At 36.2% G+C, this 13,872-nt stretch overlaps 1 protein-coding gene across 1 annotated transcript; it reads right to left on the bottom strand.

The window, feature by feature from the left end:
• Positions 1 to 4,175: 4,175 nt before the first annotated feature.
• On the bottom strand, positions 4,176 to 7,015 carry LOC149088816 (THAP domain-containing protein 5-like). The gene is made up of 3 exons (XM_089250290.1): positions 6,705 to 7,015; positions 4,424 to 4,573; positions 4,176 to 4,320 (listed from the first exon to the last, which is right to left on the bottom strand). Exons 1-3 carry the CDS (start codon positions 6,801 to 6,803, stop codon positions 4,264 to 4,266), a joined length of 306 nt encoding a protein of 101 aa, XP_089106416.1. The 5' UTR covers positions 6,804 to 7,015; the 3' UTR covers positions 4,176 to 4,263.
• Positions 7,016 to 13,872: the final 6,857 nt, after the last annotated feature.

Below are 13,872 nucleotides of genomic sequence, written 5' to 3'. Positions count from 1 at the left end.
AAAGGGGCGAGGGGGGTTTGAAGGTCACTTACATCATCAACCACCCCCTTATACGAAATTATTTACATGCTTCACACTAAATCTCTTTCCAGACACAGATTTATGGCTTCGTCACGTGCTGGCTATTCGAATTGCTCTGCCCCCTATTCACGTTATAATTTAAAGTTCTTGACCACGAATTACTCAAATTTGTCGCCCCTCTGAACTTGCTACCCCGGCCCGCTTTACACCCTGTACATACGACATCAGGGCCGCAACTAGAGAGGAGCAGGTGGGACTGGTGCCAGGGTCGTCTTAAGAGTATTATGGGGCCCCCGGGCCAAGTGGTTTTTAGGAGGCCCTACATGGTATATCCTTGAAAATTTCAATCGTATCTCATTTTTGGAAGGCCCCTCTTCTCTTGAGGCACCCGGGCCGTGCTCGGGTGGGCCCATGCGTTAAGACGGCACTGACTGATGCTCCGAACTCCGAGCCAGACAGGAGCGCAAATGTTAACCTTTCATCTCTCCTTCAATATTAAAAGGGGGCGCCAAAATGCGTGCTTGCCCCGGCTGACCACGCATGTCGTTGTGGCCCTGTACATCAGTATGTATGTTGCAAGGTTTAAGGTACATACAGGGCCGCAGCTGGATACTTTTTTAACTGGAGCTAGCAAGCTTTTGGCGTCCCCGTGTAAGGAAAGGTTAGGAGTGGTGTTAAAGGGGCAATTCGGCGCCCCCTCTAGTTCAGCACTCGATACAGTGGACCCGCTCTCCCTAGTTGCGGCTTTGTAAATCAAAAACTGCTTGAAAAGAACGGTAGGTGTGAAAATTGTCTTAGTGCACTCTTCGATATTACCCGCATACAACGTTTTGCCTAGATCAGCGGTTCTCAATCTTTTTTGACCCACGGAGCCCTTTCCAGTATATAATTTCTATGGCGGAGCCCCGTAGGCCTATTTTTTATTTATTCATCAAAGTTACTGATTTATTTTTATTCAAAAATATTAATAATTATTTTTTTCAAATTTACTGGTTATTTTTTTAATTTCCTCGAGGGCCGCGGAGCCCTTGGGAGTTCACACGGAGCACCGGTTGAGAACCGCTGGACTAGATGGTTTTTTTTTCATTGCAAAAACAACAGATAGACAGCCACATTCATATACGATACAAAAATTAATACCAAAAAGACAGAATAATGAAAGCAAAACACACACAATGCAGCTCTTAGGGACATATTTCATCCCCGGTTCATACTTAGGCTTTTAATAAATGTTTCAAAAGTTTGATATGGAGAATTTGCAAATATAAAAATATATTCCTTCAGATGTCTGATTATTTTACTTCTAATTTTTTATGAATTTATTATAAATGGTTGGGCCCCGTGGTAATTTGTACTCTTTTGGATGAGGTAACTAATTGGTTTTTTGCTAACACGTTATAATCGGGATCCAATGCATTTCATTCAAGTGTTCTAAAATATACATCTCGGTTTTAGCGTAATCACGTTAGTTTATACAAATACAAATACAAATACAACGCCACAACAGGCAAATTGCCCAACGAGGTGGCTGACTTAAGAACATCATGGATCCCCGAGCCCCTACCTACTACTGCTACACCACATCCCCCCCCCCCGCGGAACCCCCCAACGAATCGGTACATGCGGGAATGTGCGTGTACGTGTAGTGCAACCTGACGTAAAGTTTGTTTCTGTGTAATGCTTGTTATGTGTAGTGCTGTCATCTGCCCCCAGTTTTTACTAACTATGAGTGAAGTGTTATGGTTGAATGATTTACCGTTGTAGGACTGTTGCTCTCTGTGGCGAGACTTTTTAACGGGGAGATCGGCTCGCATTTGCGCCTTGAAGTTGGGAACCACAGAAAACCAACTTCAGCCGACCACCACTGTGGGGTTCGAAATGAATGTCATTATAACCGAGTTTTAATGTGTGCTCATGTAGAGCAAAAAAATTTCACTAGTTAGAAAATTTTTTTTTCTTCATTGGTTTTTTTTATTGTTATCAGTGCAAAAGCGCCAAACAAAGAATTAGCTTCTGTCGAATAGAACTTCACCATACAGTTCTTCGAATTTGCTTTTCCCCTCATTTTTATGGCAACCTGAGGAGAGCAATTCCTTTGTCCAGTGCATCCGAAATCCCGTCACCCTCCTTGTCAAACCACTTAATAGACAATGGAAGAGAGCAACCGCAGGTCCAGCCGAACCGTCATCAGGGAGCGCAAGCCTTTGCAATACATGATGGCAGCTTTCCGGTTACCCCAACCTAAGACGCCTTCATATACGAGCGGAACCATCAGGCATTCTGGTCCTCGCCGAAGGGTTGCTGCACGAAATCGTCGCTTCGGAAATGACCGCCAAACAGAGGGGAAAAAAATCGCGTCGGTAAATCTGGCATAGCAACCTAACAGAATTCCCCGCGCGCTAAAAATGCTTGGCAAAAGCGTATGGAAAATTCAATTTGTGGGAGAAACGAGGAATTTCCGGGTACGGATTTACTATGGGAAATAAACCACGTTTCACGAAATTATTGGTAAACAACAGGTTGAATTCGTAACAGTTCGTGTTATGACGATCAAGTAATTAATCTTAAACACAAAAGTATATAGCAAAAAAAAAAAAAAATTAACTTTTTTTCAGGTTTTTAGTGAAAATAAAATATTCCTATATATCCCTTACCCCGATCCTTAATTTCAGGGTAAAAGTGGCATACAAAAATATATATAGTCAATTTAGATTACATTAAGAAAATTTCTTCTGGATATTAAATGATTGTGTGAAGTTAAGGATTTGATAAACTACTGCCTCTAGATATTGGAAATTTAGAAAAAAAATTCTTAAATATTTAAGGAGCATTTATTTTATCAGAATTTTCTTCAGTAAATTACAAATTCTGAATAGCACACACAGGTTCAATAATGTAAATTGACGAGCTCAATGAGTGAATAAATTTATTTATTAAAAAAATATTCAAACATAATGTACATAACTTATGAAAGCAAGATTTTACAAATATCATTCACAATTTCACATATTTTTCTACACCATGTAATCAATTATTACGCTGCTTTAGAGTACCAGTAAACTTTGGGAATTACAAAAAAAAATATGCTTAAATAACAGAAATATAGTTTTTCTTGAAACTGCGTGACCCAACAGCAATTAATCTGGAAATATATATATATATATATTCAAAAGCAATACTTTAAGAGAGCCAAGATAAAAACTCTACTGAAAATTGAAAATTACAATTATGGCAAAAAAATAGTCTACGCGTACATGATAAATACCCATATTTCGTTATCTTTGACCTTAGTAATAGGTCAATACAGGGGCGCAACAAAATACTTTGTCCCCCGGGCAAGCCAGAATTTTGGAACCCCCTTGCATGTAGAAACAGTTAAAGGGTGAATTCTGCACCCCTTCTGGTCCACCAGACCCACATGCCCCCCCCCCCCCCCAGTTGCAGCCATGGGCCAATAATAAGCTAATCTTAAAATCCTAATAAATGTATAAAAACATCACCACATTAGGATAGATAATCACTAGAGCCCGGATTATATGCAAATGCATATGCTTTTGCATATTTTGACCTTTTTTAGCATTAATGCATATAAATGCATAAAATCAAAAGAATTTTCAGTATAAGTGCATATTTTGAAGGTTTATTTAACTCACTCAATTTTTTTTTATAATTTTTCAAATAAATATTGTTCATATAAATAATATATTGTTCAAATAAATATTTTTATAATATCGATTTTTTTCCCGCAGGTGAAATTTAGTGAATTAATACATATTTATAAAGTATTTTACGAATATTAGCCGTTTTATTGTCGTGTTAAATTTTTTTAGAAATTTAGAAATAGTGTCGAAATTTGTTACTGGTATTTTCGTTACTGAGCAACTACAACGAACTAAAAGTAGAAAAGATGCATTTTAAAAACACATCTGCTTTTTTTTGCATGGTAATTTTTTTAATGCATATTTTCTCATTTTTTGTACATACTTCGGAATTTTTGACTTTTTCAAGATTTCTAGTGCATATTCTCGAGTATTTAATGCATATTTTGGGATTTTCAGTGTATATTTTGGCATTTTAAGTGCACATTTTAGCATTTTAAGTGCTTATTTTTGTAGTTTTAAGTGCATATTTTTGCAATTTTCATTGCATATTTGCATATTTTTAGAGCATATTTTGCCACTTTTTTAGTGCATATAATCCGGGCTCTAATAATCACCAATAAAATACACACATTGATTCCTTTTAATAAATATATTTGTCTGTAGCTAGTATCCTCCGAACCAAGCTTTCTCTCCTCATCTAAAAAGTAAACAAATAAGCAATGACGATTTTCTGGCTTTCAGTATTTTCTGGCTTTATAATGACAATTGAGAAAATAAGGTTATTTGAGAATATCACATACATAATCATCACTCAGAACTTTTGGAAGGCCTATATTCTTCTTCCGTTGAGGAGTAAGAAGTTTCGGTGGATTAGGAACCTGGAACAAGGTCGGCACAGCAGTTTGCTTTAACTTCTTGCAGCCATCTTGCCTTTTCAACTCATAATGTACCTAATTTAAAAAGGGACAATAACGAAAAATTACCACACAGCCTTTTTTTATACCTTAATTCAAAGTAATGTCAGGTAAGTGCATATTGCATCACACATAAGAATGATAAAACAGCATAACATACATATTTTTAAGTGATTAATATGGTACAAATATTAACGTCCAAAACAGTCAAAATTCCTTTTAAGGGATACACATCTGTTTTTCAAAGATGAAAAATTCTGCCCCAATTTCTCAGAATAGGAATTAAAATCTTCATTAACCATCATAATTAATCTATAAATACTGGACACTCATGGAATTCTTAATACCTATCCTTAAAGTATTTTCTTCAATTACAGTAATGGGGATGTCTGAATCTGCTCTAAAATAACGCATCTGAATTTCCAGTAAACATAGTAAATAGCCTATTGATATCCTAACAGGATCTAAGAAGAAACCTAATCTAAAAGGATGCAAGCACCTTTACTTTATCACTAACAAACGTTGCATAGATTTGGACCTCCCGTAGTCTTCCGTACTCTGCCACGAAGCTGGGCTAGAAGAGATCTCATCAAAAGGATAAGTCCAGTGGCAAATTTCTGGTGCTCATTCACTAACAAAACAGTGTAGATTTGAACCTTCCGCTTACGAAATTGCCTAGATGTGTATTGAGTGAGCTGTGTAATATAGAGCTTTTCTATGAATTTGTGAAAAAGAGCTTGAGATGGACGATCTGACTGAAATCTGTAATCCCTATAAAACACTCCCTACTAATCCCTGCCATTCACAATACTTGCTCATGAGTCTTTTTCTTCATTTAGTTAAAGGAAAAAACAGTTACTTGTAGCAGGACTTGACAAATCCCACCAGGGCTCCATGGCGATGAAATGCCATTACAGATTTTATAAAGTAAATCATGTGATAAGTAAATTTGAGTCTTTTAATTTCAAGGCAGCATGTGTCTCTTAAAGTAGGAAAAAGATATAGAAAGTTGAAAAAAAAAAAAACATTATTCATTACCATTTTATTTGAGATTAAGATCACCCTTGGCTCCTAAGAAGTTTGACTGGCATTAATTTTTTTCCCTCTTGATTTGTCAAACACTGACTTACATTTTTTTTGTTTGTTTACATTTTATATTTCGTATATCATTGAATCTATTGTGTACTTTTGTTTTACACATTACCAGTTTATTATTACTTCCATAATTTTTTTCATGCATGGTTATTTGTTTCTTGTTCAACAAAATTATCTTTTAATTAATCAAATTAGCAGTACATCTAAATGGTATGAACAGAGTTTTTGGAACATAACCAAGGTTGTGTGATAAAGGAAAAATATCAATGGAGATGTATTCCACATACTAGAAAGATAGGATGCAACAGTTCATATCTTTATCTTTAGTATATATTATCAGTGTGCTTACAATCTGGTCAATGAACTTAAAACCATTTTCATGAAATGGGGAAAATTCCACAGATGAATAAATAATTATAATAATACCACTTAAAACAATGGAGGCAGCACAAAATTTATATTGATCACATTAATTTTTAATCCCATTAAATTTGATTTTCAGTGAAGATACAATTTTAGCTAATTACTCCCAATATGCAAGCGATAAGTCGCCAAACCAGCAGAGCTCACTACAGCAAGCAAGGATGATTGAAGAACCGATTTCCAACTGATTTGAAATCACATTGTTCTCTTAGTTGAAAATGCCAAAATTAAAACATTTCTATTTTCCACAGAAATATCACATGAAATTTTGCCTCAAAACATAACAAAATAAGTTAAAATTCACTATAACAGTAATTCGTCGTAGTAGCGATAAATCGCCAAACTGAGAGCCGAGAAAGTGAGCATTCCACGATAAATTCATAAATAATTTGAATTTAAATTAGTTCTCTTGGTCAAAATTATGTACCTATGCATCTTTTCTCTTAAATCAAACGGAACAAAAAACCGGGAAAATAATTGAAAATCACCATAACTTTTATATCTAAACATAACACGTGAGCAATGGCGCCAAATATCGTCTGCTACCTCCAAACGATGTATTTTTTCATATAGTTCTCATTTAAAATCATTATCACAAATACGATTTTGAAAAAATAAAATTCACACAGAATAATTAAATTTAACTCACTTCACACAGGCGAGCTCCGTTTCCTGGTATGAAATCGTCTCTCCTGGAGTTCACGATCCACTTCTCGCGTCGTTCGTTTTCCGCCGGAAATCTAAACATTCTAAAACCTTTTTTGTCGGAATTGGAACACTGGAGCCGAACAACAAGGCATTTCTGAAGTTATTTCACGAATAAAAATCGATAAAAACAACTAAAAACGCAATAAATTTAACTAATATATAGGAGCGTTGAAAGGACCCTACAATGCGATGATAGTAAGCAGTGCTACAAAAAGGACCAGAATGCCGCATGCGCCAGCCTGTGTATTAAGGAGTTCTACCCCAACCGTGCCAAAAAATGTGGATTTTCTCGGTTGAAAAAACCGCGCTCAGCGGTTGCAGTTGTATCTGTGCGTTGACAGAATAAAACTATAGATGATGCCTTCCCCCCCAACCTCAACCGCGTCCAACCGCGCCGTAGTCAGGTCCCAGCCTAATACCACAATCTTCTATTCAAGGATGTCAAGCCCAAAGGCCTTCCACAAGTACAGCAAGTGATGCACCCCCTGCTCTGGATAATATGTCCCGTAATTTATTGCCTCAGCGTTCCGTTGGTCATCGATACAATTTGCGCTCTAACCGGCCGGCACAAATTAACACTTTCACTTTTGGAATATATTAATCAAGTGTTGTGTATGTAAATACATAAATAATATGGGACTTGAAAATATAATTTTTTTTTTAAATTTCTATAACGATTATTCGAAAATTAATTCATCGAATTTTATAATCGTATTCAGTGATAAGTTTTTTTTTATTACTGGAATTCCGTCGTGGATACAAATATGCTGTTGATTGTTCAGTGAGAAGGGCCCCTCATTGGACGGTGAACGCTTATTTGTTTCCAATTTTTTTTTTTTTTTCATGCAAAATTTTTCTTCAAACTCACTATCTCTCCTTCACAAATAAAATTTGAGGTAAACATTGAAGTGCACTGCAAGTCCCACCTTATTTAAAAAAAAAAAAAAATTCATATATGTACATATCTCTATTTCTGCAGAAGCAGAAGATGAAGCATTCAGCAACAATGACTGTCAAATTATGTTTATATTGAAAACTATATGTTTAATGGATGCATTTACATTGTTCATTTCTATGCGTAATCAATTTCGCACTATTATATTTGAGAAAAAAATTGTTAAAACCTTGAAAACAAAGTAGAGTTATAATGGAATTATGAAAAAAAAGTTATTATGAAAGTGTGAGAAAAAATGAGACTATGAGAAAAAAAAAAAAAGATGAAAGAAAAAAAAATGAAATTATAAAAGGAAAATTGAACGTATAGAAAAAAGATGAAAGTATAGAAAAAAAAAGGGAAATGAAAGTATACAAAAAAAGACAAAAACAAAATAAGGATGAAAAAAATGAAATTAAGAAAAAAAAAATGAAATTATGAAAGAAGAAAAAATGGAAGTGAGGGAAAAAAAAAAATTGTCAAAATGTTAAAAATGTGCATGAGGAACAAAAGTATTAATGTTGTACACTTATGCATGCAAGTACTTTCATGCAAATATCCACATATAGCATATATGCAATTTTGTGTTAAGAATACACCATACTGCGTATTAGTGTAGTATAATTTGATGTTGGAATCTATAATCCCTCAGAGTTATTAGGGTTTTAATATTTATATTGAGCATTTAAACAAGTTTAATTTGGGAATGATTATAAATGATCACACTGTGGTAAGATTTTTTTCTTTCTCTGCCAAATGGTTTATATACTATGTTTCTATATCCCTTCAACGTTCATAATTCATAAGTGAAATGTGCCCGTACTCTCAGGACACCGCTCACAAATTTCAATTATCTCTGCTTAGAGGAGACAGTTATCAACTGTTTCAAACTTTCCCTTCAAACGATGCAAATTCCTTTTCAGCAAACAACGACATGCAAAGTGCAACCCACGCTGAACATCATGAGGACTGATTCCTGACATTGGGTCTAGTGCGGATTGAGCCACAACAAGCCAATTTGTTTCCTGTACAGCTGGATTTTGAAAATTTACACTTTCGAACTAATAACTCTCGAGGCACTGAACAAGTACGTTGAAGTTCAGAGTAATGAATGTGCTGTAACTTTTCTAGTATCAATGCGCAGCATTTTCAGGGAAACATGTTCTGCGACACTTAATGTTACATTTATTTCAGTGATAAATGCGACAGTGATTTTCTTGTTGCTATGTCTAAACGTATTATTGATATATTTTTGTGACGTTATCCGAAGAAATTATATGTATCTTCGCTATTCCGAGGAAAAAAAAAAAATACTTCCGATAAATCATAGAAAGGGATGATACGTAATCTACGTTATTAATTCATGAGATTTTTAAAAGCTTCTGTGTATTTCATGCTCAGTGATTTTTGCAAAGCTCTTTGGTATATTATTTTATTTCTGCTTATATTATCTTTCTACAATTCACTTACGACAATATCGAAGCACATGTATGTATCTACAACACATAATGTATATTCACTTCTAATTTTTATATTACATATATATATTTTTTTCTTTTCGCATATGTATAAGTATATCTAGGTACGAGTATTCTTTTCCATGCATTCCTACATTGCTTACCTTTGTGTCAAGTGATGTACATTTGTACATATCAGATTTTCATTCATGTTTTGAAGAGCAAACATAATTTTATTGCCAGTATTGTAATCTCCCGACTTATATTTTCTTTTTCTTTTTTTTTCCGTTTTTTTTTTTTCTTTTTCCGCAAGATGGATGTGCATTGCTATGCATAGGCGTAAACTTATTGAAAATGTTGGGGGGGCTCCGGCTCTAATAGAACCTCGTTTATACGACGCGTCGTATAAATGCGAAAGCAGTACTGCAAAACGAACTTTTTCCGAAAATTACCCCCCCCCCCACCTTTTTTTTACAGACGTTTCCGTAAAAAAATTTTGTGAAAATCTGTCGTTTTGATTCAAAATCTTATGCTTGAGAAGAAATATACTTATAATACTATCATAACATTACTGTTGCTAAAGTCTCAAGCACTTTTACGGTATTCATTTCAAGATTCAACAGAAAAAAAAGTGTTATTTAAACGTTATGTAAAACGTCCTTTACTTGACAGAGAACACCGTTACAAAATTATCGAATGTGGGGGCGACAAAAATCCCAGTTACAGCCCTGGCTATCAGCATACCGTAGCCCGTTCAATAATTATTTCAGTACCTGTCAAAAGCCATTGAACACAGGGCCACAACTAGGGAGGAGCAGGCGGGTCTCGTGCCCCGGGCGCTAGACCGGATGGGGTGCAAATTTCATTCTAAAACCTCTCCTTCAACATTACAAGGGGGGCGTCAAAATGCGCGCTTGCCCCGGGTAACCAAGCATCTAGTTGCAGCCCTGATTGAACCAGTCAATCATCTTAAATTTTATTACTTTTTCAGTAAAAAATATGCATGAGAAACTACAGTCGATCCCGCTTAGTTTTTCCGCTTACAACGTTTCTTCATGATGGGTTTTTGAAAACCGTAAAACACTGTATTTCAGTGACACGTTTTCACCAGTTGAAAAATTATGTGATTCGATTGATAGAAAAGGTGTTTTCCAAAGACTTGGGAGTTCGAATCGAAGTGAAAACGTCGATTAATTGAAGTGTATACAGGCAGGGCCCTGGGTAAAGCAGGAATTAGGAGGCTCTTGCGACAAGAGTCAAAGATGTTAATTGGTCAGTGAATGTATGTTGTTTGTACTAATAACTAGAAATTCCTAAATAAAATACATGTGGAAATCATTTGCATGAGAATGTTTTTGCAAATGAATATGCACCGAGATAAATAGAAAAGATGCATTTAAAAACGCATTTGCGTTTTTTGCTTGGTTATTTGTTCTTTAGCACATATTTTCTCAGTTTTAGTTCATATTTAGCCATTTTTTTTAAGTGGAAAATTCGGGCTCTAATTACAGGCGAATCCCGTTTTAACGAATACCGTTACAGCGAAAATATCATTTTAACGAATGGTTTTCTAATCCCTCTAATAAGTATACATAGGAACAATGCAAACAATCTGAAATTTCTTTATAACGAAGTGTTTTCTCCGGTTTCTTGGACTTCGTTATAACAGGATATTCGACTGTATAACAATCATTTAATGTATTGTTACCAAGGTGAATGGGACAAGGGCGTAGCCAGAAATTTCGTTCGGCAGGGGGGACCAAAGTGATAGAACAATAGATTTGGTCATCTTTTTCCCTTTTTTCGGTCATTTTCTCACATTTCGGACGAGGGGACCAGACCCCCAAGTCTTCCTCTTCGCTACGCCCTTGGAATGGGATACCCCTGAGCATGAGCTACCCAAGAAAACCAATCTATTGGGGGGGGGGGGGTACACGGAATTTCTTCCAGAGAATTTTTGAGTTGGTGCCAATTTTCCAAAAGCATTTAATTAACAAAAATTTATTTGATTGTTGGGGGCGTAGCCTTTGCCCTTGAGCCCCATTCTAGTTTGATCACGGTCCAAGTAAAAATATACTTTCATTCTCTCTCTCTCATTGAAACGAGCACAACTCCGGTCTATCGCCATAGGCAATTTATTCAGATCTAGTCATGCCGTAAATCTGAGTATATCCTCCCAGGATCCCCCAGATCTCATGAATCCCGAAATCCCCTGGGCGGGGTCATGAAAATGACTATATACAAAAAATATATTTAGAACAGTATATGCATCTTTATTTATTCCAGGGTTGGACAAACCCCAAGTGCCAGGTTACCATGGTGACTGGAAAATCTGTATTCGCGCCTAAAATTTTGTATATGTGATTGCTAAATCAGAATCTAGTGATGGCTCAAAATTTTCCGATTTCATAATTGTCTTCCAACATGGAAAGGAGCAGAGCCACAACTAGAGAAAGCAGGTAGGTCTGGTGCTCCGGACGCTGGACCAGAATGTGAGTCGAATTCACCCTTTAACTGCTTCTTCTACATGCAAGGGGCGCCAAAATTCCGAATTGCCCCAGATGACAAAGTATCTAGTTGCGGCCCTGGGAAGGGGGTCATCAATTCCCAGAAAGGTTGAAAAAAGATTATTTAAGATACTTTTCTCGTGAAAAAACCATGCTTGGCTCTTACAAAATTTGGCTGGTGCCTAAATTTTTTAATGATTTTTGTCAAGCCCCGTATTTATTTATTTATATTTTATGATACAGTGTATATTTCCCCCAAAATCAAATTACATGTCACTTATTTAAGATTTATTTTACTCTCATATATTGAGTCATATATCAGGTTTTAAATTAGAAAAATAATAATTTTTTTAGTTGCATAAATTTCTTATTAAAAACTCGATTCAAATATTGTCACTTTTACAAGTACGCAAGCCAAATGGAGTTTAAATTTTTCTTAAATAAATTTTAAATATGATTGAAAAAAATAAGACATATAGTAAGTTTTATTAATTTATTGATGTGTCTAACAGAAAAAAAATTATTTTATACTACGCTTTATTGATTATAAGTATTAGAGGGCTGCAAAATCTAGATTGTTTTTGAAGATTCTGAATAAATTATCATTAAAGAAAATGCTTAAAATGCAGGAATTTATCAAAAATGTGTAACTATATTTAATATTGCTTACTTTTTCTGTCAGGAAACTGTGCGGAATCACGAGGAACTTTTCCGTTTTCTTGTAATACAACATGTTTTACTAACAGAAGGTTTATACTGTACGTGCACAACCGAATGTGGTCCACACAAACCATAAATTACTGTGGAACTGTCTATCTCAACATTTGTGGGGGGTGGGGGGGGGGGTTTCAGTGGAAAAACAAGGAGTTTACTTCAAGTGGCTCCAAACACAGCTATTCTTATTTTGCAGAATCACAAACCTCGTCTAGATTTTTCTTCACCACCGTAATTTCTTTATATTCCAATTAGGATCATCTATGTCGGCGTCCTTCAGGGATGGCCATCCATTAAGCACAAAAGCTTTTAAAGCCTTGACCGGCGGCGTCAAGAAGAATGTAGTTTTCAGGATCAGAAGGGGGGTCCCCATATGGACGGATGCCTCCAGGTGACATATTCCCCACATAAGCGACACGCTATACACTCCCCGTCCTTCTAATTAGGAAATGGTGATTGTATTCAGTAAACCTGCATTGAAGCAGCCGAAACTGAACCCTATTGAAATGCTCTTTGTCAGCTGCAGAAGGTGCGGCCCCTTTATCATGAAAAAAAAAAAATACATGGAATTAAAAGTCCGCCAAAGATCCCAGGCTAGAAGCCCTTCTCCAGTATGTGGGAGTCCATGGCCGTGCTTAAAGCTCGCTGAGTGCCCCCCCCCCCCGGGAAACACGCCACTAGATGCCACGGACGGGCTGTAACTAGGAGTGAAGATCATTTTATTGTCGGGAAAGGGGGGGGGGGAAAGCATCGAAATGCCTCCTTGAGATCGACTGTGATGCCGCAAGATATTTAAAATTTCTAACAGTGCTGCGAACGTAAACAGGGTATGTAAAACCCCCTCTTTGCGGTCACCGGCTGGACAAATAGAAATTCGTCAGTAAAAAATAATTGATCGGGAAAGGAGGAACCCTATTAAAACATTGAGAATAATTCTTCATTTTGAAATAAACACAATTTTTTGAATAACATAAGTAAGAAATACTACATCCTTTTTAGAAAAATTCCCCAATTTAATTTGCAATGGAACATAGAAAAAATTACAGTATTTTCCGATAAATAGAGGTCGCATCCTGTAAAATGGCCGGAAAAAGTGTTTGTGGAAAAATCGCCACTTTTTTTTTAACATGTCACAGCTTCGTATAAAGGCCGAAACTCACTGTACTGACGTGACGTGATTATTCCGAGTCTAGGTGTGGAAAACGTGTCCATGCGATTTTTCTGGGGGGGGGGGGGGAGATTGAGCCAGCTCTCCGAAATTAATAAGAGGGGGGGGGGAGTCTCGATCCCATTGGCTTAAAACAAGTTACGACAGGTAATACAAGTTACGACTTAATGCACTTAACATACGACTTAATACAAGTTACGCTTACGACAGGTCCAAGCACTTCCCTGTAAAAAATCGGGGTCCTCGCGAAAGATCTGTCCAAAAGCCCGGTCCAACGGAGACAGGATCATTTTAGTCGTGGAGGGAGGGAAGAGTATGTAATTTTTTCA

The sequence above is a fragment of the Pholcus phalangioides genome, unplaced genomic scaffold (assembly GCF_987345545.1).
Source record: "Pholcus phalangioides strain wild (caught in Gottingen) unplaced genomic scaffold, Ppha-v1.0 ptg000003l_1, whole genome shotgun sequence".
In the NCBI taxonomy this organism is placed as follows: Eukaryota; Metazoa; Arthropoda; class Arachnida; order Araneae; family Pholcidae; genus Pholcus; species Pholcus phalangioides.
The sequence above is the reverse complement of the archived record's forward strand: the minus strand, read 5'-3'. Positions and strand labels throughout refer to the sequence as shown.